Genomic DNA, 24,596 nt, shown 5'->3' with positions numbered 1-24,596 from the left:
CGAACCCCTTGCAGAGATCTGAAGAGTCCCCCTGGATTCAACCAGCCTCCTTGTCCCCCTTCCAATCATTTCTCCATCAAACACACTTTAGGTCAGCCCTGCACGGGGCGCCGCTTGCACATCTCCAGCCGCCTCTGGCCAGGCCCCAGGTGGGCTGGACACCCCGACGGGCGCCGGAGAGGGGGACGGGGAAGGTTGCGGTGGGGGCCGGCCAACCGGGCGGAGGGGCGGGGTCGGGAGGGGAAGAGGGAGGCAGGAGGCGAGGCTGGGAGGAGGCAGGGAGGAGCCCGACCTGGATGGGAGTGGGGGGAGGCTCGGCGTCAGGTGAAAGTCTTTCCGGAGTTCACAGCCCGGAGGAGCTAAGAGGTTGACTCCGGGCGGCCGGACTCTGGGGTGAGTGTCGGGGGCCCCTGAGGATCCGGCTGCCGTCTGGGGTGGGGAGGAGGAGGATCGCGGCTCTAGGGGGCCCCGGCGGGGCCCCGGGGTCAGGTGTCCACCACGTGGAGATCCCGGGTCTCCGTAACCCCGTTGCCCTCACCCATCGGTAGTCGCCGGCGTTTCCGAAGCCGGCGCGGGGCGGGGGGGAGGGAAGTCGCTCCGATGGGCACGGCGAGGCGTCCGGGACCCCCGTCCGCACCCCCCGACGCCCACCTCCCAGGATAGCGGGGAATGGGGATGGAGACGCGGAGGGCGCTCTCTGCGCTGCGGCCGCCGCTGCTACTGTTGGGTGGGGATTGTTAGCGCGCTGATTCCGAGGGTCCCCCACGTGGGGACCACCGCTGACCTCCAGCCTTGGCAGGCGCTGGGCGCCCTTCCTGCCTGGGGACCTCCGCTCCTGGCTTCCCCTGGGGCTCAGTGCAACCCCTGTCGGCTGACTTGGGGCTCTGTGCCCCCCCCACCCCCCGCAGGGTGCTCCTGTTCAGTTTCCCCTCCCAGACTAGGTCAGTGACCCAGCTTCCACGAGGATGCCTGAGATGTTCAGCCAGTGGAAGCTTTTATGATGGTGGGAGGGGGGCTCAAGTGAGTGACATTGGGTCTCTGAGCTTCCGTTTCCTTATGTGTCAAGGGTGGCTTGTACGGGAGTGATTCACACTGTAGGTGCTTAGTGGGGGTGGGGGGTACAGCTGTCACTATATTAATAATAATTATTACTATATCCTTAGCCATGCTTCCAGGTTCCCGACTAACTTTCCCGGTGGGTCAGTTTTTTCATGGTCTTTTTTCGGGTGGGGGAACTGAGCTCACCTGCTCCCCCACCCCACCAGAGCCTCCTGTAGTTCCGATCTGGGCCCGTGGGGAGCTGCCCACATTTGGGGCCACCCTGGGCCATAGCTTCCTTCCATTGCTCCGTTGGCTCCTAAGGTCTTGCCCCACAGGGCTGAGGAGTCTAGAGAAAGAGGTGTGGACCCTGCTTCGGGCAGCAGGGCCCCCCACTTGACCTAGGTGAACAGGTAATGTTTGTTCATCCCTGTCCAGCCCTGACTTCCATCCTTTGCTTCTCCCTCGCACCTAGGGTGTGGTGATTCCTGCCAGCCAGGTACTCTGGATGTGGGGGAGCTTCTAAGAAGGAGCCTTAGAGCGTCAGCTTCAAGGCGCTCGAGGACTTTGGACAAGCTTCTTTGACCCAAGGACCCTGGGGCTGGGCTGAGTCAGGTCAGCCCTAGAGAAGGAAGGAAGGTGTCACTGGGCGACTTCTCTTCCTGCCACTCTCTGAGGTCCCCACCCCTGTGAGTCAGGGAGGATACCCATTGTGGTCCCTCCTCCTGACAGGGAGTCTGGCTCGGCTTGAATGCCTCCTCCCCATAATGGGGAGCTCACTACCAATACAGCAAACTAAAGGAAGCCCCAGCAGGTGGTGGCCAAAGGCAGGGATTGGGCTCCCACCTGACCTTCCTTGAATAAGTTCCTTGGATGAGCGCTCTGTGCCTCAGTTTCCCTATCCATAAAAAAAAAAAGAAAAAACGCAGCTAAGGAAGCCCTACCTTCCAGCGCAGGTGTGGTGAGTAGAAGAGCAGATGGTGGAAGGGCCACACACCGGGCTGCTGCGTTAACTCTAATCATGATTACGTGGCTCACTGTGTTCCCATCGGTGATATTTATCTTTGCGTGAGAGAAATAATGTGAAGGTTGCAGGGCTCCAGCACAAGGCCTGGAGGAGGGCTCTGAGCCATGTGAAGGTGTGAGGGTCCTTCAGGTGGTCCCCAGAGGAAGGCCCATGGGACCACAGTTGCTCCAGCTAGGAAATGAGTCCAGAGATGCTCTTTTGAGGCTCAGCTACGGCAGGGCCCGCCATTTAGTTAGGGGCCTCCGTCCAGCCCAGGTCCCCTCCTGGACCCATCCCAGGTACCTGGAGCAGTTTTTGAGGTGGGCTCCCCAAGGTCAGCTCCTTCAATGAGGAGCCCCGGGATTCCCAAGGAACGCAGACGTCATGGGTCTAAACGGCATGTGTCACCCTCCCCACCCCCCATCCCATCATCTTCTACACCCCAGGTGCCCCAGGGCCTATGTTGGCATAAAATCAACTTGCTCACATGGTTTCACTAAAGCAGGGTCTGGCCACAGCGAGCCTAAGGAGTTATCTTGACTGGGCTTTTTCTCTATTTTTTTTTCTTCTATTTACAAGAGGAACATAATGCTTCTTGCAGAAAAAGACCAGCCTGTCATTACTTACTTACTGGGAGGCCTAGCTGGAACGAACTGGTGAGGGATCACCCTCAGGTCCAGCAGGCTGGGGTTCAAATCCTAGTACATGCTCTCTGCCCCCCCCCCCCCCCCCGTTGGCTGTGTGACCTATGGTGGGGGGCCCTCTCTCTTGTGCTCAGCTCATCTACTTGGTAACTGGAAACCAGCCTCCCTACAAAGCGCAGTGAATCATGGGGCTCATCTGCAGGCCAGGAGCTCACATCCTCTCCTGCAAGAACCCCCAACTCCCAACCTGGAGTCTCTTCCACCCTGGAACTTGCTCTTCTCACGAAGACTGTCTTGTCTGCTGCCTGTCTGTCGTCCCGCCTCCCTTAGTACATAAGCTCCTTGGGGACAAGGCCTTTCTTTCAGACTTCTTGACTGCGTGCTCAGAGCCTAGATCGGGGCATGGCACACGCTAGGTACTAGGTGCTCAATGCTGGCTCAGAGCAGTCACCAGTGTGCTTGAGACATTCGTCGCTGACGTTGATGTTAATATTGTCACTGTTGGCGCTTCCTAAATGGGTTTGGAGAAAAGGCAGCTGCTTTCTCAGGACTCAGGCCGTTAGGCACACAGATGGGGTTCTCCTGTCACCCCCACCCCTCACCTTGGTTTTTGGAAGTCCCAGAATGTTCCATGCCCCTTTCGAAATCCCAGCTGGGGTCTGTCAGGAGGTACGGAACCATGATGGCCAGAGTGAAGCTGACGTCCAGCACCTGCTGGAAGTCAATCAGGGGTTGGCAGCTGACACCATCCAGCTCTGCAGATGAGGATGCTGAGGCCCAGAAGTGGCCAGCCACTTGGCCCAGGTCCGCCGCCACCGCTGGTCAGTAGGCAGGTCAGGATGTCTCCCGGAAACCACCACAGCAGCTTCACGGGCACCAGCTCTGTTTTCCCAGCTGCTGGACAAGGGGAGGTTAGCCCTCATTTTCCTGATTCCAAAACTGAGACCCAGTGACCACCAGGCCTATGGGTCACTGGAGCTGGAATTGGGATAGGAAGGGACACAGGTGGGTCTGTGTCTAATGGGCCAGGAGAGTGACTCAGGACTCACCCTCTCGGAGCCTTGCTTCCTCTTCTGGAAAGTGGGAGCGTCATGCAGGGGAATCACCTTGATTTGATGGGAGCTTCCCAGTCCAGGCAGGCCCTCCATGGTGTCACAGTAGCGCAGAACAGGTGGGGGTCAGGTCCGGGCCCTGAGGGTGTGAGCAGGGGGTACCTGGCCACCTGGACTGCTCAACACATTCTCACACTCGTGTGTCTCAGCCTCTCTGCCTTCCTGAACTGCTAAGGAATGGTGACGAGAACAGGGTGAGAAGGACAGAAGTGCTTGGGGACTTGCCAGGCCCTGGTTATCAACTGGGAGTGTAAGTAGAGGATGCAGGGACAGAATTCTGTTGATAATGGGGGTCCTGAATTAATTCTGTTGAGTACTGGGGCTGCTTCTGTACCTCTAGTGCCTCACTAATATTCAGTGAATGTGGGCTACTGGGGAGCAGGGCACTCAGTCGGTTAAGCATCTGCCTTTGGCTCAGGTCATGATCCCAGGGTCCTGGAATGGGGCCCCACATCTGGATCCCTGCTCAGTGGGGAGTCTGCTTCCCCCTCTGCCCCTCCCCCTGCCCTAGCACACACACAGTTCTCTCTCTCTGTGCTCTCTCGAATAAAATCTTAAGAAAAAAATAGTGAATCCTTAATATTTAGTGCAACAAATCCTTAATATTAGTGTGTTTGCAACAAATAGCTGATATTCAGTGACAGTATATTAGTCTCTTGGGACGGTTTAGTGACTTATGCATATTCATTGTGATAATATTGATTCATGCATCATGAATGTGCCTTGCAACTCTTCATTGTTCCTGTAAAACTATTTCATAAAACTCCTGGTGCCTCCTGCCTGTCTAGCAGGTCATGAACGGTACTTACTGACATTTGGCTTCTTGCTCATGAACTGCATCACGAGTATCTCAGTGCTGTGGATATTTGGCTCTTTAGGGCATTAGTACACCTTGGTCCTGTCTCCGCTCCACACAGGCACTTGCTAACTCGTGACTGTCCTGCATCCTCCAGGGCCTGTGGGGCCCTAGGCAGGTCGGTGGCAGCTGTCATCTGCAGTGGATTTGGGCTGAAATGAGGCCCGAGGAAATTGCTAATATGTGGATCATCATTAGTATTTTTCCCTTGTTCAACAAACACCAGCAAATGTCACATGGAGACACAGCTGTTGGGAACAAGATACCTGGCCCCACCTCTGGGGGTCTCCAGGCTGGCTGGGGAGATAAACGAGACAGAAGAGAGTGCATTTCCCATGTGCAGTGGTGGTGAGAGCTGTAGAGAAAATCAGAGCCAGGGCAGGGTGTTCTAGCTTGGGAGGTTGGGGCCCTTTTATTTTTATTTATTTTTATTTTTTAAAGATTTTATTTATTCATGAGAGACACAGAGTGAGAGGCAGAGACACAGGCAGAGGGAGAAGCAGGCTCCCTGTGGGGAGCCCGATGTGGGACTCGATCCCGGGACTCCAGGATCACAACCTGAGCCAAAGGCAGATGATCAACCACTGAGCCATCCAGGCGCCCCTGTTACCTTTTAAAAAGGTAAAATTGTGAGGCGCCTGAGGGACACAGTCCATTCAGCTGCTGACTCTTGGTTTAGGCTCTGGCTGTGATCTCTGGGTTGTGAGATTGAGCCTGGAGTGGGCTCTGAGCTCAGTGAGGAGTCTGCTTGAGATTCTCTTTCTCCCTCATCCTCTGCCCCTCCCACTCATGCTCTTGTGCTCTCCTGTTCTCTCTCTCTGTAACACAAATAAATAAATATATATATTTTAAGATTCTCTCTCTCTGCCCCTCCACCCAACATACCTGCACACATGTTTGTGCTCTTTCTTTCACTCAAATAAATCTTAAAAAAAAAAATGGGGGTGCCTGGGTGGCTCAGTGGTTGAGCGTCTATCTTTGGCTCAGGTCATGATCCCGGGGTCCTGGGGTCAGGTCTTGCGTCAGGCTCCCTGCAGGCAGCCTGCTTCTCCCTCTGCCTATGTCTCTGCCTCTCTTTCTCTCTGTCTCTCTTGAATGAATAAATAAAATCTGGAAAAAAGAAAAAAGAAAAAAAAACAACACTGGGGTGAGCCTGAAGATCAAAGAGAATCTGGGGGAAGAGCAGGAATCCCAAGCCAAGAGGACCAGGGGGGGAAGAGCAGGAGTCTGGCAGGTGCAAAGCCCTGTGGCAGGACTGAAAGCAGCTGAAAAGGCTGGTGTGGCTGGAGCTGACCAACTTGGGCAGGGGTCATTGGGGATGGGGCAGCAGAGGCTGAGAAGTCCCACACCTGGCAGCCACAGCCTGGGTGGGGAGGCTCTTGGGTCTTGAATACAATGAAACAAGTGGCTCCTCTGTGTATGTTCAAGGAAGCAGGCTCTGGGTGATGGCAAAATCAGCACCAGTGTATGGAGAGCAAACAGCCAGGAACAGGAATAGCTGGTCTGGCAGTGAGGGTCCCTGAGAGTCAGCCCAGATGTCACTGCTGTGACTCTGTCCACAGCCGCTATGTCCTATCTGTAGGGAGAAATATGAAGGAGGCCCTGCCACAGGCAAGCAGTGTCAGGATTGCTCATTCATCATACCTGCTGGGCCTTCCTGGCTTCGTTGCCATCGTGTGCCCATAGCTCTCGGCTGAATGCCACACCTGGGTCAGCCACTGCCCCATGACATTCCATGTGAATGGCTCCTGGGCTTCTCAGTCTATTGTTCCTGGTCCTTCCTTCTCCGTCCCCTACAGGCTTTATATATATATATATTTTTTTTTTTTTTTTTCCCTACAGGCTTTAAACACTGGTGACTCCCTTCACTTTATTTCCTGAACCTACATACTTCCCTGATCCTTGCTGACCAGCTCTTGTCCGGGCCCTCAAATTCTTTGGCCTGGTTGCTGCCCCAGCCTCTACTTCCGCCCTGGCTGTCCTTATTCCCCCAGTGCCCCATTTCCACCCCCGCTTGCTGGGCACGGTCTGGCAACCCACCATCATCTCCCCCCTGTCCCTCTGCTCCAGCCGCATTGGCCCCTCTCTCTGCCTTCAGCACTTTGCATCTGTGCTCTGGCCCTTTGCACCTTTGTCCTCTGCCTAGAATGCCCTTCCCCCAGGGCTCTGACCAGGTGATTCCTCATCATCCTTCAGGATGTCCCCAGGCTGGTCAGCAACCCCCCCATGAACCTTTCCTTCTCAACAGTGTTTATCATGTTGCTACTACACTAATCACCTCTTCCTGTATTCCTGCCGTCAGTGGGGGCTGATCTGGTCATGCCTGTTCACGGATTCACTCGCCAGTCCGCGCCCAGGGTGGCCCAGCGGTGGAATGTTGTCTGACCTGGGCTCTGGTTCTCTGTTCTTTGTCAGATGTTGAAGTGCATGGTTCCTTGTGACAGATTCTGGAAGGCTCTGAGTTTCTGGGTGGGGAATCCCCCAGTGAAACTCCACATCATGGGAAGGATAGGATACAGACCCCACCCATCGGGGTCCTGGGTTCCAGTCTGCTTTATGCTGAGTCTCAGTATCCCCATCGGTAAGCAGGGCCTCTGTGGGGCACTGAAGGAGCCAGTACAATGAGCCCAGGTCACTGAGTGGCTGCCACACAGCCAGTGGCACACAACCCCAAGTGATTCCATGGTGGGGGTGCTTGGCGCTCCCATCCCCTAATGAGGAACTAGATTCCGAGGGGAAGTGGCTGATCAAGGTCTCAGTGCCAAAGGGACCATTCAGCAGCACATCTGACCTTTCTGCTCCCTGCTCACACACCCTCTGTGGCTTCTCCTGACCTCCAGGACACAGCCCCACTTCTCAGTCTGGGGTTCAAAGTCTTTACAGGCCCTTCCCTAGCCTCAGAAATCACCCCCCCCCCCAAAAAAAAAATTCTACTTTTCAGCAAAATAAACTACAGATGATTCCTTGATAAGGCCTTGTTTGGTTTCCCCACCACGCCTTTGCATTTGTTCTTTCCTCTATCTGAACTCCCCCTTGGTGAGCTCCTCTGCATCCTTCAAAGCCTCAGCCTCAATATCCTGGTCCCTTCTTCTGGCCCAGCCTTTATCCCACGAGTGTCTGGATTTATCTCCCCCCCCAGACTGGGAGCTTCTGGGGAGCCAGGCCCAGGGTCGAGGCTTCTCAGGTTCCCCAGACCCATTTGTTGAATGAATGAATGAGTGAGTGAGTAGTTTTCATATGCGTTTTCTGGGATGAGAGCTGCTGAGACCTTTCTCAGGCCTGAAGGACCTGGAGACAAAGCAGGTTGTTTCTGTAGTGATATGAGGAACCCACTGGGCTACCCTGGGATAACTCTGAGTTCTACTTCCCCATCTATGAAACAGGTATGGTGATTCCCCCAGAGTTATTCAGAAACCCACAGACTTCACTGAGTGAGCAGCTGTTTGGGCTTCCACAAATCCAGTTGTCCTGTCCAGTGAGACCTGGGAAGGGTGAACAGCAGAATTCCGGGCAGGGGTCAGGGAATCGGACCTGGGCCTGTGAGGAGCTTCTCATCAACCACCTCACCCACCCAGCAAAGGCCCCAGAGTTCCTCACTGCTGCTCAGTTACTTGGAGGAAAATTAATACCAAGAAACTTCCCCTCCTTGGTGGAGCTGAGCCTCTAAGACTCTGTGCCTTCAGGTCATAAAACCCTTAAGGACAGATGGGTGATTACCTGGGCCCTGGGGTGCTACCCACAGAGGCACCCAGACCAGTAAAATCCTCAACACTCAGCCTTGCTGACAGGGAGGCCCAGAAGTTTGCCCCGTCCATCCGTCCGTCCTTCTTTCCTTCCTTCCTTCCTTTTTATTTTTTTATTTTATTTTTTTTTTAATTTTATTTATTTATTCATGAGAGACACAGAGAGAGAGAGAGGCAGAGACACAGGCAGAGGGAGAAGCAGGCTCCATGCAGGGAGCCCGACATGGGACTCGATCCAGGGTCTCCAGGATCACACCCTGGGCTGAAGGCAGGCGCTAAACTGCTGAGCTACCAGGGCTGCCCCCTTCCTTCCTATTTAAAGATTTTGTTAATTTTTATTTTTTTTAAGATTTTGTTTATTTGGCAGAGAGAGAGAGAGCACGAGCAGGGGGAGTGGCAGAGAGAGAAGCAGGCTCCCCGCTGAGCAGGGAGTCAGAGGACATGGGGCTCCATCCCAGGACCCTGGGATCCTGACCTGAGCAGAAGGCAGATGCTTAGCCAACTGAACCACCCAGGTGCCCCAAGATTTTGTTTATTTATTTGAGAGAAGGAGCAGGAGTGAGGGTGGGGAGGTGAGGGAGAGGGAGAAACAGACTCTGCTGAGTGGGGAGCCTGACACAGGGCTCATCCCAGGACCCTAAGATCATGACCTGAGCTGAAGTCAGACACCCAACCAACCGAGCCACCCAGGCATCCTCCCAGAAGTTCTTTCTTATGCCAGGCCAGTGTGAGATTTTATGAGGTTTGCAACATTATCTGCTTGAAGGTTTAAGGGGCTATGAGTTAGGAAGGGCCTTGGTGGATCATAGAGGGAAGGAGATCTTGGATGCATTAATAGAGGTCTAGCATAAGGTGGAGGGAAAGTGAACCTTCCTCCCCCACCTCCCACTTGAGCTCTCAAACCCTAATCAGGAACCTCAGGGGGCTGAGAGGGTAGAGCAGCAGAATCCCTCCATTGAGAGAAACCTAAGACCCAGGGAGAAGAAGTTGGGAATGCAGGTAGCCAACAAAGGCCCAGTGTTCCATATGCAAAGAGTTCTTATAAATAAACAAGAAAGAAAAATGCAAGAAAAAGAACAGCCATTAATGGAACTCATTAAAACCAAATGGGCCACCCCAAGAGGTTCTCTTTTGCCCTGAAACCCTAAGAAAAGCCATTTAGCCATTTCAGTTCTTCTCCTGCCTCCCCTTCCCAAAGCCCAAGTTTGGCTGAGTGGTAAATATTCATATTTGCCAAAGTATCTTCCTTCATTTTAAAACCCTTGTTTGGAACTTATAAAACACATTTCCAGTGAACTGATCCTTGGCCACTTAGGTTTAATTTTCTATTTAATAGATGTTTAATAAGTACATATATAATATAAAAATAACAAATCTCATAAATACTTAATATGATGAATTTATACAAACCTGTATCAAAGGCTTTAGTCTGATCCTGATTTCCTCTTCTAACCTTCCCTCTTTTGAGCTCCTCATTCCGGATTTCTATGTTGGTTTAGACCAGGATATCTCAACCTTAACAATGTTGATCTTTGGGGCTGAATTTTCCTGAGGTAGGACTATCCTGTGTTCTGTAGGATGTTAATTTATGCAGCGTCCCTGGCCCCCACCCACTTATTTTTTTTTTTTAAGATTTTATTTATTTATTCATGAGAGACACAGAGGAGGGGGAGGGAGGGAGGGAGGGAGGGAGAGAGAGAGAGAGAGAGAGAGAGAGAGAGGGAGAGAGGGAGAGAGGCAGAGACACAGGCAGAGGGAGAAGCAGGCTCCATGCAGGGAGCCCGATGTGGGACTCGATCCCGGGGCTCCAGGATCACACCCTGAGCTGAAGGCAGGCACTAAACCACTGAGCCACCCAGGGATCCCTTACACCCACTTAATGCCATTAGCATTACCTTACCTCTACCCTGCCCAAATCACGACAGCCAAAAATGTCTCCAGATATTACCAGGTGTTCCCTGGGAGATAGAGTCACCTGTTTGAAGATCCCTAATTTAGGCTCCAAACTGTAGATGGGGAGATGGGTAATCACTCTCTAAAATTTTAAGAGTCCTGGAGCACTTGGGTGGCTCAGGAGGTTAAGCCTTTGGCTTGGGCTCAGGTCATGATTTCAGGATCAGGACTTTGCACTCAGTGGGGAGTCTGCTTGTCCCTTTCCCTCTGCCCCTCCCCTTGTTCATGCTTTTTCTGTCTCTCTTAAAAAAAAAAAAGAAATCTTTTAAATAAATAAAATAAAATGAGATAAAATTTTATGAGTGTTTAACGAGAATGTCTCTTTCCCAGGTGTTGAGTTCTGAGGTGTGCTATTGTTTTCCAGGATCCGTGGGTCTCTAGCCACAGGTGTGGCCCAAGAGAACACTGTGGCATTTCTAGTCTGATTTCCTTTTTTGGTGATATGGTCTTTCTATTACAGTTTGTGAAGGTTTTTTATTTATTTATTTTTTTCTATCCTTGAAGCTTCAGGGATCAGCACCAGGTTTGCCTGGGAGCACTCCTTTCCTATTGTCTATCCTGGACTTGGGCCTGTCTTTGGCTCAGGAAAATGTCTTTCTAGGATTCAGCTCATTCTTGTATCACATTCACCAGTACACAGTTTCTTTTTTTTTTTTTTTAATTTTTATTTATTTACTTATGATAGTCACAGAGAGAGAGAGAGGCAGAGACATAGGCAGAGGGAGAAGCAGGCTCCATGCACCGGGAGCCCGATATGGGATTCGATCCCGGGTCTCCAGGATTGCGCCCTGAGCCAAAGGCAGGCGCCAAACCGCTGCGCCACCCAGGGATCCCCAGTACACAGTTTCATCCCAAGATTATTTGCCTTTTGAGGTCTCCCAGACCTGACTTCCAGCAGCTGAACCCCCAGGGCAGGCAGCCAAGCTGGGGTGCCACAGCAACTAGATGGGCTCTCTGCCGCCGGCATGCAGGGTTTTGAAGCCGCTTAGGCTCCGCTGGCCTGTTGTACCTGCCATTCCCTCCCCTGGGACCTTCCCCCCCAGATCTCAGCCATACTGGATCTTCTGTGCCATTCACATCTGACTTAAATGTCATCCAGACCTCAAAATCCAAATCTGCCACCCAACCCCATTTCCTCCTGTGGCTTTCATTGCCTCTTATCATTTCATTGAGGTTTTAATATGTTTGTTCTCCCTCAAGGGTCTGGGTTCTGTAGTGGAGACATTTAGGTATCTTCTGTCTGCAGAAACCCAACATCCATGCACCAGTCATTCAATACACATTTATTTATTTGTTTGTTTATTTATTTATTTACTTATTTATTTATTTATTCATTCATTCATTCATTCATTCATTCATTCATTCGAGACACACACACAGAGAGAGAGAGGCAGAGACAAGGCAGAGGGAGAAGCAAACTCCCTGTTGAGCAGGGAGCCCGATGTAGGGCTTGATCCCAGGACCTCAGGATCATGACCTGAGCCAAAGGCAGACACCTAACCAACTGAGCCACCCATCGTCTGGGTGGCTGTCCTGAGATGGAATCTCGCATCGGGTTCCCTGCTCAGTGGGGAGTCTGCTTCTACCTCTGCCCCCCCTACTTGTGCTCGCATTCTCTTTCTCTTTCTCTAATAAATCAATAAAAATTAAAAATAAAAAACAGGGGATCCCTGGGTGGCGCAGCGGTTTGGCGCCTGCCTTTGGCCCAGGGCGCGATCCTGGAGACCCGGGATCGAGTCCCACGTCGGGCTCCCGGTGCATGGAGCCTGCTTCTCCCTCTGCCTGTGTCTCTGCCTCTCTCTCTCTCTCTCTGTGTGACTATCATAAATAAATTTTAAAAAATAAAAAATTAAAAATAAATAAATAAATAAATAAATTCCTTTACAAAAAAAAAGTTATCATGTATTTTAGAAGGTGAAAAGTGGAAGAAAAGTAGAACACGGTCTGAGACCAGGGCCACCAGTAAGATACTGTATCCCGAGGAGTCCCTCCTGAGAAAGGGATGTTGGAGGAGAGGCAAGAAGTGAGGGAGGGAACCAGGTGCATATCCTGGGAAGAGTATTCCAGCCAGGCAGGAATAACCTGAGCAAAAGTCCTGAGGCTTTTCTGGGTCATGCCCAGAATGTTTGAGGTCAAAACCCCCACAACAACACTCTTACATAGGGTTAATTCTCCTCGTTTTCCATGGAGGCTCTGCGAAGTCCAGCTTCTTTTCCAGGGTCACACAGTGGAACCTGTGGGGTAGGATCTGAGCCCTGTGTCTGGGAGACACCTCGCTGGAGAGGCTTGGCCAAGGCCGTGTGCAGAGACAGCAGGGGCACGTTGGAGAAATGGCCTCCTGAGTGCAGGCGGAAAGCCCTTTGCCGACTTCTAGGTGGAAATGCAAAGCCACTCTTCTTTGCTTCCAGGCAATAGCTGCTGGGGTTGCTTGGGGCAAGTGGAGCCTTCCAGAATCTACTGACTGTGGTCATGTTTTCCAGGTGCCAGTGGAAAGAACAGAGAGACCCCAGAACAGCACAGACAACCCACGGCAGCCTGAGGTAAGTACTAAGCTTCACATATTCACTCAACAATAGGCATTGAATGCCCACGAGGTGCCAGGTGCTGGCAGCTCCCTTCATGCCTGCACAGTCCCGTGAGTTGAGAACTGCTCAGATGCCCCCTTTTACAGCTGAGGAAACTGAGGCCCAGGGAATGGAGGGCACACAGCCAGAAAGTGATGCAATTGGGATTTAGACCCAGGAGTTGGGCTTTAGAGTCTGTACCTCTCCAGGTGAGTCAATAAGTGTTTTAAGAATGGTTAAGTCCGGGATCCCTGGGTGGCACAGCGCTTTGGCGCCTGCCTTTGGCCCGGGGCGCGATCCTGGAGACCCGGGATCGAATCCCACATCGGGCTCCCTGCATGGAGCCTGCTTCTCCCTCTGCCTGTGTCTCTGCCTCTCTGTCTCTCTCTGTGTGGCTATCATGAATAAATAAATAAAATCTTTAAAAAAAAAAAAAAAAAGAATGGTTAAGTCCTACTTTGGGTCTAATCCAGCACTTTCATGCTGCACTGGAAAATAGCCCTTCAAATTTAGGGCTGAAAAACAGGGCAGATACTACCTCTCCAGACAAAAGGACATTAAGGGAATCCAGGGAAGCCTGGGATCTGGAAGGAAGACCAAGAGCCCTGCCTGGATATGGGGAAGGAAAGCTTCTAGGAGGAAGCGACATTAGAGCTGAGGTTTTGAAGGATGGATAAGAGTTTGCTGGAGAAAACTTTAACAAATTTATTCATAAATTGTATTTGTTCAAACACTCCCTGCTTTCCCCATGTGTCTGCCTCATGCTGGGCGATGCAGGGACCCTCCAGAAGCCCCCAGTCTCAGAAAAACAGAGCTAAACATAGACACCCCCATGGGATCAAGACTGGGTAGAGGTAGACAGAGCTTGAGGTGCCAAACAGACCCAGCAGTGTTCCTGAGGGGTTAAAGAGAACTTCCCAGAGAATGGATCATTTAAGATGGGTTATAAAGGAAGAGTAAGTGTTTAACAAGGAAGATAGCTCTGTTTGAAACATGCCAGGCCTAAGGGATCTGTAAAGAGCCCATGCTCAGGTCACAAGACCATTAAGAATAGTCAAGAAGAAGGGTGCCTCGGTGGCTCAGTCAGTTAAGTGTTGGCCTTAGTCTTGGGTCACATCCCAGGGTCCTGGATCAAGCCCTGCATCAGGCTCCCTGCTCAGCAGAGAGTCTGCTTCTCTCTCTTCCCTTCCCCCTGCATGTGGTCTCTCTTTCTCTCTCAAATAAATAAAATCTTAAAATAATTGTCAAGAAGAATGGGTGATGGCTTGTTTCAGAACGCCAGCAGCAGGCACGTGGGTGGCTTAGTCAGTTGAGCATCCAACTCTTGGTTTTGGCTCAGATCATGATACCAGAGTCCTAAGATCGAGCCCCCCGTTGGGCTCCACACTCAGTGTGGAGTCTGCCCCTCCCCCCACTCTCTCGCTCACTCTCTCTGGAATAAATAAATGAAATCTTTAAAAAAGAGAGAGAGAGAGAGAATGCCAGCAGCTCTCAGCTTCCTGGAAGGACTGGGTTAGGACCCCAGTAGTTCTCAGTGATAAAGAGGCAGTTCTTTGCCTCCCTCAGGGGGGCTCCTGGGCCATCTCTGAGGTAGAGACATGAGGAGGACCAGGTTGAAAGGGGGGATTCTGGGCACACTGAGTCTGGGAGGCTCACCTTGGCATCTCCGTGTCTCAGTCTTCTCTGTAAGCACTTAATCCCCAGCCAGACCTGGGCAACTGTCAGAGCCATCAGGGGTTGAGGTGCCAGAGGAGGAGGTGGGGGGCATGGGGGTGTAGGTGAGGGTGCATCTCGATGTCATACCTCCCTGAGCACCTACAGGTCTGCAGCCAGGTGTTGGGGTCCGCAGGTAGCTCAGGGAAAGTGCTTGGCCCATCCCGTCTCATTAAGGCGTTCTTGGCAGGAGCCGCCAGGCCGACCAGGATGAGGTGTTGCCGGCCCCTGCGGACAGAGGTGGGCTTGGCCATAGCCCTGAGCATCCTCATCCTCTTCCTCTTCTGTCTGCACGTGTCACCACCCACCTTCCAGAGCTCGGAGGAGCTACGGGACAACCCCAAGACTCTGGCCTGGCCCACTCAGCCCTCCCGCCCACTGCCCACCCCCTGCAGGGCCAACACCTCCATGGCTGCCCTGCCAGGCTTCTCTGGGCAGCCACAACAGGTGCGCGACTTCCTCCTGCATAAACACTGCCGCGACTTCCAGCTGCTGCAAGATGTTCCCCTGAACAAGTGCGCAGAGCCTGTCTTCCTGCTGCTGGTGATCAAGTCCTCACCCAAGAATTACGAGCGCCGGGAGCTGGTGCGGCGCACTTGGGGCAGCGAGCGCCAGGTGAAGGGTGTCCAGCTGCGCCGCCTCTTTCTGGTGGGCACAGCCCCTAACCCCATGGAGGCCCACAAGGTCAACCGGCTGCTGGCGATAGGAGGCGCAGGCGCATGGGGACATCCTGCAGTGGAACTTCCATGACTCCTTCTTCAACCTCACGCTCAAACAGGTGAGCCGGCAGGGGTTACCTGATCAGGGCCACCCATCCTTCCTGCCCACTCACCATCATCTCCTCTGAGGGGCGCCAAGAAACCAGGAGTCCCCACCCACCCTACCCCACTCCCTCTGCTGTCCTCATGGTGATCTGAGGCCTTCTTCCTCTAGGGGAGGCAGGGAGAAAGGGCAGGGTAGCCTGAGGTTACGAGCCTGGCTCTCAGAGCCCATGATCTGGGTTCGAATTCAAACTCTGCCACTTACCTGCCATTTGCCTTTGATAATCATTTACCCCTCTGCGCTCGTTTCTTCATGGTCATCAAGGAACTGGGATTTAGTTGGATCCAGCTGCCTCTGAGGGCTGCTGCGAGGATTACAGCAGAGGATGTTTACAGGGCACCTGGAGTGGCGCCAGGTGCTCCAGTAACAGTGGCAATCGGTGGGGGTGGAGGGGCACTGGACAGGACACATCTCGTTTATTTGTTCTTATTCTCTCTCCCCATGAGGCCCACATCTGTGCAGTTGATGCTCAGTAAAGACCTTTTAGCTGGACAAAACCCCTCCAGAAGTGGAGGGAATCCTGCCTGTGCACAGATGAGGAATTAGAGGCTCCAAAGGCCCACCCAGGAGTTGAAGGGGGCCCAAGGCAGGTTCCTGCTCATAGTAGGCACAGAAAAGTCTGGGCTCAAGACCTTGAGTACCAAGAACAGTACTTTTCTGTGTGTGACCCTGTTCCCGGCATTTTTTCTGGAGATCCTCTATTTCCTCGTCTGTAAATGAGGTTGAAGACTACTCCTGCCTGCCTCCTAAGCTTGCATGAGCGATTCGAGACAGGGGAGGCACTGAGCACCGTGCAAGGCATGCGGCAAAAGTTATTATGGAGGAAGCTGAAGCCGAGGTGGGTAGAGGGCCAAGACCTCTTGACACAACGTGTTCTTCATGCAGAACACAAAAAACATGTAAGAAATGTCCATTTGACAAACATGAATCCAGTACCTATGAGAGGATGACCCTCAGTGGGTGCTGGGGAGATGTCACAGAGAGGAGAGACAGTGCCCACCCAAGGGAAGCCTAGAGTCCGGTGGGGAAGGTAGACGTCAATAACAATCACATAAGTAATTATTTAACAGCAGTGCTTGGCCAGGAAGAGTCAGAAGGAATAGCAATAAATGTAAATGCGACAATTTTCAAGTACTTCTTGGTGCTTCACGAGGATCATCTCCATGGATCCCCAACACTCCCAGGGGCAGGTCCTATGATGAGGTCTGTCTGGAAAGTTGGTAGCTGAGGCTCAGGGTGGGTCCTCAAACCCATGGCTGGCCTGACCAGTAACACCCTCAATTGGGTTCCCTGGGATGGGGTGGCCAACAGGGACCCAAGGCTGATTGCCCCAACCCTTAAACTTGTGTGTCCCGTCCACCTTGCCTGCAGGTGCTCTTCCTACAGTGGCAGGAGACTCGGTGCACCAATGCCAGCTTCGTGCTCAATGGGGATGATGACGTCTTTGCACACACAGACAACATGGTCTCCTACCTGAAGGACCACAATCCTGACCGCCACCTCTTTGTGGGACACCTGATCCGCAATGTGGGCCCCATCCGGGTGACTTGGAGCAAGTACTATGTGCCAAAGATTGTGACAGAGGAGGAGCGCTACCCGCCCTACTGCGGGGGTGGTGGCTTCCTACTGTCCCGTTTCACGGCTGCTGCCCTGCGCCGGGCTGCCCCCAAACTGGACCTCTTCCCTATCGATGATGTCTTCCTGGGCATGTGCCTGAAGAAGGAAGGCCTGGAGCCTGCATCACACGGTGGTATCCGCACAGGTGGCATTCGGTCTCCCTCGGGCCGCATATCCTCCTTTGACCCCTGCCTCTACCGGGAGCTGCTACTCGTGCACCGCTTCTTGCCATTTGAGATGCTACTCATGTGGGATGCCCTGAGCCAGCCCAAACTCATCTGTGGCAAGCAGTCACAGATCTACTGAGGTGGTATCAGGACCCCTAGCCTCTAGGCCCTGACCTCTACCCCCGTAGAAAGGGGCAGCATCATCTTCCCCTTTCCAGAATTGGAAATCTTTGTTCTAAGTGGTCGGCCTAAGAGAGTGTCCCCAGGGAGGTTTGGATGAGTGCATAGTCTAGCTGACAAACTCCTAGACATCTTTCCAAGCCCACCTGGTACTTGAACCCATGTTCCATCATCCTCTCTAGATTCTCAGCTGAAGGGACCTCCTCTTTCCATGGCAGCTAACTGCAGGAGCCCTTCTGCTAGGCTTCCAGTTGTTCCGTTTGAGTCAAGGTCCCATTTTCCAGCTCCGACTTTGATCTTGGGTTGGATTTTAAAGGGTGGCCAACCCCTCCTTGCTTGTAAACTACAGTGGTTTAGTGGTAGGTGAGTCCCAGCCATGCTTCAAGGTCAGTTGGGAATTCCTAGGTCCATTTGCAACTGAACTGAGCAGTATTTCTCAGCCTAGGAAAGAAGTTTTTTTCTCAACCTCTCCCTGCCAGTCTCCACACACCTCAGATGGTAGAAGGGGCCAGAGAAGCCATGAGTGGGACTGCCCCCTCCCTGCTCATGGTATCAAGTGCTCTAAAGGCAGAAGCATTGGGCACAGAAAGGAGGCAGCTGTCTGACTCAGGCTGTGCCAGCTCAGGGTTTCTGGAGTCCCTGATGGGGCCCAGCCCCCACATTTGTGCTCCCCAAGAATTCAGGTAATGATACTGGGGCCAGAGAGTCTTCACTGGGCCCACGGTCCGCACACATGCTCACCCCAGTGTTCAGAGAAGAGAGAGATTCAGATCCTTGGGTGTCTGTGAGCTCTGAGGACCCAGGACTGGCCCCTGACCCAGTATGTCTTTCAGACTGGGGAGACCCAAGCAAAATGGTGACACCTTAGTTCTGCTGACTCTGGGCAGAGGTCTGGGGCCTGGGTTTACAGGCATTCACAGGTAGGGGGAAGTCAGACAGCAGAATGACCACTGGGGAATGGGTACTCAGGGAATAAAATGTTTTGTGAAGACCTGAGATTCTTTTTTTTTTTTAATTAAGTGATTTATTTATAAGTTTTAATTCAGATAAGTCTACAATCTGTAAAAGTCTCATTTCCAATAGAAAATATGCACCAGGGATCCCTGGGTGGCGCAGTGGTTTAGCGCCTGCCTTTGGCCCAGGGCGCGATCCTGGAGACCTGGGATCGAATCCCACGTCGGGCTCCCTGCATGGAGCCTGCTTCTCCCTCTGCCTATGTCTCTGCCTCTCTCTCTCTCTGTGTGTGACTATCATAAATAAATAAAAATTAAAAAAAAAGAAAATATGCACCAATAAAAATGGCAGGGATGAAATGAGGGCTGTGGAGCTTCCATTGGGCGGGTCTGATGCCATCCTGCCCCTGCTCACACATCCTCCATGGTTCCCTATTACCCTCAGATCATATCCCACCAAGACAGTCTCACTATCAGCTCAATGGCACGCTCAGGAGAGGCACAGGGGTGAGACTGGCTCCGTGGGACAGCGGGTTTGCCTTGGCCTCTTGCTTCCAGTCAGGCTCCCTTCTTTCCACCAGACTCCTCTCCCACTAACACTGCGGCTTTCCTGTCCTCCATCCCACCCTCTTTCCCTTTCATAAGCATTAATTGTGTGTACCTCCTGTATGCTGCACACCTTGCCCTATACTCCTGCTCCCAGCCCCATTAGGGTGGCAGATACCCACCTAATAGTGAGAAAACAAACCTGTGAACAATCAAATAGGAAGTTATCAGAAGTGGTAAGAGCTTCAAGTAGTAAAATGAAGCAACTAGATGCAACAGTGATGGGAAAGAGTATTAACTGAGAGATCAGGGGACTGGGACAGAAGAGGTGACATTGGATCTGGGACCTGAAGAAAGAGGACATGGCCTTGGGAAGAACCGGGAGAAGGATGTTCCAGGCAGAAGGCACAGGATGTGCAAAGGCCCTGAGGTAGGACAACCTGGAAGCATTCAAGTTGCAGCGAAGAAGCCCTGGCTGGAGTTTGGTGAGACATGAAGTCACAGGGGCTGGCCACATGGGAACTTATGGGCTGGGGTGAGAGGAGTTATTTTGGGAGTGATGGCACTTTGGGGGCAAGGAAATGACATGATTGATTTTTACGTTTTAAGAAGCCCTGTGGCTGCCGTGTGGACTGTTGGAAAGGGAGGTGGAGGCTGAAGCAGCATCCAGGCAGAGAAGGCAGGCCTGGATGAGATGGGGGCTTTCAGAGGTTTCTAGCCTACATCTGACCTCATCCTGCCCCTGCTCACCCATCCCCTGGGGAGAGAGTCCTGCTCCCCTGCTGCTCCAGGTTGAACAATATACAGCCCCTCAGAACCTTAGAATATGGCCCTATTTGGAAATAGGGTCTTTGCTGGGTCACCTGGGTGGCTCAGTTGGTTAAGCACCTGACTCTTCATTTTGGCTCAAGTCATGGTCTTGGGGTGGTGAGATCAAGTCCTGTGTCAGACTCTGTGCTCAGAGGGGAGTCTGCTTGGGATTCTCTGCCTTTTCCTCTGTTGCTTCTCTCCCTCAAATAAATAAATACATCTTTAAAAAAGAGAGAGAGAAAGGAATAGAGTCTTTGCAGATATAATTAAGGTAAGGATCAAGGTGAGATCATCTTGGATTAAGTGGGATGGGCCCCAAATCCAATGACAGTGTTTTTTACAAGAGACAGAAACGAACACACAAGAAACGCGGAAAAGAAGGCCACGTGAAGACAGAGACAGAGCTTGGAGTCCTGCATCTAGAAGCCAAGGAAGGTCAGGGATTGTGAGCAGCCACCAAAAGCCAGGAGAGAGACTCAGACCAGGTTCTTCCTCAGAGCCTTTCAGAAGGAAACAACCCTGCCACACTTTGACTTCTGTCTCTGGCTTCTAGAATTGCAAGGAAAGAAATCTCTATTGTTTCAGGACTCCCGATTTCTGGTAATTTGTTATAATGGATTTAGGAAATTAAGACACATGACTGGCTCACATAGTCAAATGCGGTTGTTCTGCCTCAGGAGTCCTAGTACACAAGTTCTATCTCAGGGTAAAGGGAGGGGCAAGGAAAATTGTCAGAGCTGGAACAGTAGGTGTCCACTCTGATCCATTCCCATGTCTGTGTGTCCATCGTATAGCGTGGACTTTAAGCGATGTTAAGCCACCCCCCCCCAGGTGGGTCTTGACAGATAATCTGGATTGGAATCCGGCACTCAGCCATTCCCTAACCTTGCAAGTAGCTGTCTCCCCTAGCCTCAGTTTCCCCACTTCGTATGGTGATGACTCTGAAATTGCTATCAAACTTCTGAAAGTATTGATGGGTCCATGGCTGGGGGGGAGGGGGAAAGACAACCTGCACAAAGGCTGAGGTAGGCTTATCCCTCTTTCTTCAGAAAAATGGAAAAAGCTGGGGCACCTGGGTGGTTCAGTGGTTGAGCGTCTGCCTTTGGCTCAGGTCATGATCCCGGGGTCCTGGGATCTAGTCCCATATTGGGCTCCCCACAGGGAGTCTGCCTATGTCTCTGTCTCTCTCTGTGTGTCTCTCATGAATAAATATATAAATATATAAAAAACTTTTAAAAAAACTGCTTCAGATTCTGCAAGAGCTTCATTTATTCACTACTGAGGAGAAATAGCAAGGAGGGTGGCACAGATGGGAGGGTGGCGCCTGAGGCTCCTTGGAGGGGCAGACAATTGGCCAAGAGTATCTGGCATCTCTGCAAAACCAAGGATCTTCCAGCCAGGATGGAGGTGAGTTTTTTGTTTTGTTTTGTTTTGTTTTTTTTTGCAGTTGGCCCCACAGAGGAAGGCAGCCTGGGGGAGGTGGGGAGCATGGGGAGATAATTCTCACCATCCTCCCAGATAGGGCTTGATGGTGCTGTGTGGCTTCAGGAGGTCACCAGACCAGATCTGTCTGGGTCTCCGGACCCTCTGAAGTCACACCTGGGAGGGTTCAGTGAGGACACAGGGTCAGCAGGTCCTGTCGTGAGCAGCCGCTGAGGCAGCAGTAGTGTGCGGGATTGGTGGCAGCTGCTCGCCGGTGGTGGTGATGGAGAGAGGCCTGGGGCAGGGCCTGTGGAACGAGAACCAGCATGGGGTCCCCATCGGACACCTGCCCATGGAGATGTCGTCCTTCCAGCCACTGCAACAGCTCACCTGGGGACAGAGCAGAATTCAGCATGGACAGGGGACCCTAGGGGAGCCCTCCCCGAGATATGCATAGACCTGCACACTCACGTTCTGCTGAGTGACCCACCAAACACTCATCTTGGGCACAAATAGAAAGTGAGCACCTATTAAATGCCTACTATATGCTGCACTGAGCACAGATGTGTGCATCCAGTGTGTGCACTCTCAACCCACACCCACGCTCAGGCCCCCAGCTGTGCACATTCCCACAAGCCAGCTATCACACAGACGTACAGACACTTCACAAAGCCAAAGACAGCAGAGGTGACATGTGACATATACATGTGCCCATGTGTGCAGGCAGTGGGCTCATGTGGACATGCACACACGCAGGCACGTACCCTCACAGCCCTTCCCAGTCCTCCCCCATGCGTGCCCCTGCACATCCGTCTGCATCTGTGTCACAGAGATGCAGACATATAGGCCACACATGTGTGACACACAGGCATACCCCCCCCTTCATACCCTCTGCACCAAGGCCTGGCGTAGGGTGAGAAGAGCGCACACTGGCCTCAACGCACAATTTAAGGGGGCGCCAGGGCACTCAACAATGAAGATCCATTACATTTTAATGCAATGTTTCTAAAAATCAAAAGCAATGCAAAAATTCACGAAGATCAAAATACTGAAATTGTAAATAAGACGGGATCTGCCCCGTGCACTCGCTCGTCACGCACAGATTCCGGCCTGGCAGGGGACGCATCCTTCGCGAACTTGCGCACACCAGCGTCCGGGCAAGCGGACCGGGGCAAGCGGACCGCGGCGTGTGCGTGCAAACCCACCCGCCTGCCCCGACGCCCACCAGCGCCCCGTGCACCTGCCCCGCCAAGACTGACTCTTGACTGAGCCCCGAACCCGGGGCTCGGTTCGCGCCCGCCCGCACTCACGGTCGCCGCCAGCCACCCGCCGCCCGTCCTCGGAGGACCAGCGCGGGCCCCCGCACACCCGCACCAGCGCCCGCACGAAGTGGTGGCCACACAGCTTCTCCCGCGCTCCCGGAGCGGGCGCAGAGCCCAGTGCCAGCGCCACCGCCAGCGCCGCGCCCAGCAGCACCAGTGCCCAGGCGAGCGGGCGGGGGCCCATGGTGGCAGGAGGCCGGCCCCAGCGGGCACCCTTCTTATAGGCATCCAGCCCGCCCCAGCTGAGGACCTTGGATGGGGATGGAACATTCTGCCCACAGCTCAAGGAGAAGGTCAAGGGCGGGGTGAGTGCAAGTGTAGTGTAAACCCAGCAGTTGGGTTTTCTCTTTCTCTCTCTCTCTCTCTTTTTTTTTATAAGTAACCTCTAAGCCCCACGTGGGCCTCGAACTCACAGCCCACAAACCCGAGATCCTGAGTTGCATGCTCCACCCACTGAGCTAGGCTTTTTTTGTAGTGTCTGATTTAAGCTCTGAGTGCCCAGGCATCCCCTTCAATGATGGCTGTTTGGAATAAGCCTATTTGTCAGCAACACCACTAGATAGAGCCAGGCCGCCTCTCCGCACTGAAGGCTCTCTTGTTAGAGGGGTTTTGGTCGGTTTTGATAACTGGCCTTTGGGGCCACTTGTTTTTTTTTTTCCCCTTCTGGCACTTAACATTCCCACTCCTATGTTTTAGGTTTATCAATAAACAATGAGTCCTGGGAGACCCAGGCTCCCATTGTGAACCCCAGTAAAAGCAGAGGCCCAGCCAGTGAACAGGTGGCTCTTTCTCTCTGTTCCCCACCTCCTCATTGTGTGGCCCTGGGGTGCTGTACAATTCCCAGGTCTTGTAAAGAATAAGCCTTTACTTTTTTCAGTTTCCTGATGGTTGTTGCTGAAGGGTGTCCTACAGTCAGCACCACAGAGGCCAGTCCAAGCACACACTGGATATTGACAGGCTGGGATGTAACCAGTACAACCTCCCACCTCTGCCAATTCCTATGTTTAAGCCCTACTTCCCATCGTGAGGGGGTCTGTGGATGTGGGGGCTTTGGAAGATCATCAGGTAGTGGAGGTGGGGGGCTCGCACTGGGATTGGTGCTCTAAGAAGTGGTATGAGAGAATGTGCCCCCACATCCCGTCCCTCTCCACGTGAGGACCTGGCCAGAAGACAGCCAGCTGCAAGCCAGGAGGTATCCTCAGCAAACCCCGACTGTGCTGGCACCCTGACTTCCAGCCTCCAGGGCTGTGAGAAGTGAGTGTCAGTGTTGAAGCTGCTGGGGCTTTGGTTCAAGCAGCCTGACCGTGCTGAGCCAGTGCCTGATGTGACCGCAGGGAGGAGTCCCCGGTAGCTGTAGAGGGAAGAGAGTTGTGCGCCCTCAGCTCAAAACATTAAATTCCTGCTCTATGACTTTTTTTTTCTTTTAAGATTTTATTTATTCATGAGAGACATAGAGAGGGGCAGAGACATAGGCAGAGGAAGAAGTAGGCCCCTGCAGGGAGTCCGATGCAGGACTCAATCCCAGGATCCTGGGATCAAGACCTAAGCTGAAGGCAGATACTCAACCACTGAGCCACCAGGTGCCCCCAGCTCTAGGTGCCCCCATTCTAGGACTTAAATCTACCAATAAAGAGTAAGCTGGGGAAACTGTAGGCCCCCCGCCCTAGTCCCCAATAAAAGCAGAGCCCCAAGCCAGAATTGGTCTCTGTTTCTATGCATGACCTCACTGTGTAGCCCTAGGTCCGCTGTGTGACTCTGAGGTCTTGTGAGTAATAAACCTTTACTTTTTCAGTTTCCTGATGGGTGGTGCTAAAGGGGATCTAGCAATCATAATAAGAACCACAAAGATGGTTTTAACCTCAACACTGTTTATTAATAGCTGAGAGCGCCACAAAACAGTGAAGGTCTCTCTCTGCCTGGGCCAGGGCCCTGGGTGTGCCTCCCCTAGGGGGAGCACTGGCTGAGGAGTCTTTTTAAAAACAACAACTATTTTAGAGAGGTGAACTAGATAAATAGAATAATTTTGCAGGGTGGTGGTCGGGCATCCAGCCAACTGAGAGCAGGGACAATCAGAAGATTGTTGTCCTTATTCCTGTATAAGTAAAGAAACTGAGGCTGGGGGTGGTGG

The 24,596-nt window shown here is 52.6% G+C and overlaps 2 protein-coding genes across 2 annotated transcripts; one reads left to right on the top strand and one right to left on the bottom strand.

Annotated features, from left to right (window-relative positions):
* The first annotated feature begins 308 nt into the window (after positions 1-308).
* B3GNT3 (UDP-GlcNAc:betaGal beta-1,3-N-acetylglucosaminyltransferase 3) lies at positions 309-18,411 on the top strand. The gene is given in 5 exon segments (XM_038566880.1): positions 309-393; positions 12,833-12,892; positions 14,820-15,334; positions 15,336-15,407; positions 16,823-18,411. Coding segments are annotated over 3 exon segments (1,119 nt in total). The 5' UTR covers positions 309-393; positions 12,833-12,892; positions 14,820-14,839; the 3' UTR covers positions 17,375-18,411.
* A 2,922-nt stretch (positions 18,412-21,333) lies between these two features.
* On the bottom strand, positions 21,334-22,652 carry INSL3 (insulin like 3). Its single transcript, NM_001002962.1, is given in 2 exon segments — positions 21,334-21,536; positions 22,457-22,652. Coding segments are annotated over 2 exon segments (399 nt in total).
* Positions 22,653-24,596: the final 1,944 nt, after the last annotated feature.

This window comes from Canis lupus, chromosome 20 (assembly GCF_011100685.1).
Source record: "Canis lupus familiaris isolate Mischka breed German Shepherd chromosome 20, alternate assembly UU_Cfam_GSD_1.0, whole genome shotgun sequence".
Classification (NCBI taxonomy): domain Eukaryota; kingdom Metazoa; phylum Chordata; class Mammalia; order Carnivora; family Canidae; genus Canis; species Canis lupus.
This window is presented reverse-complemented; position numbering and strand designations above follow the sequence as displayed.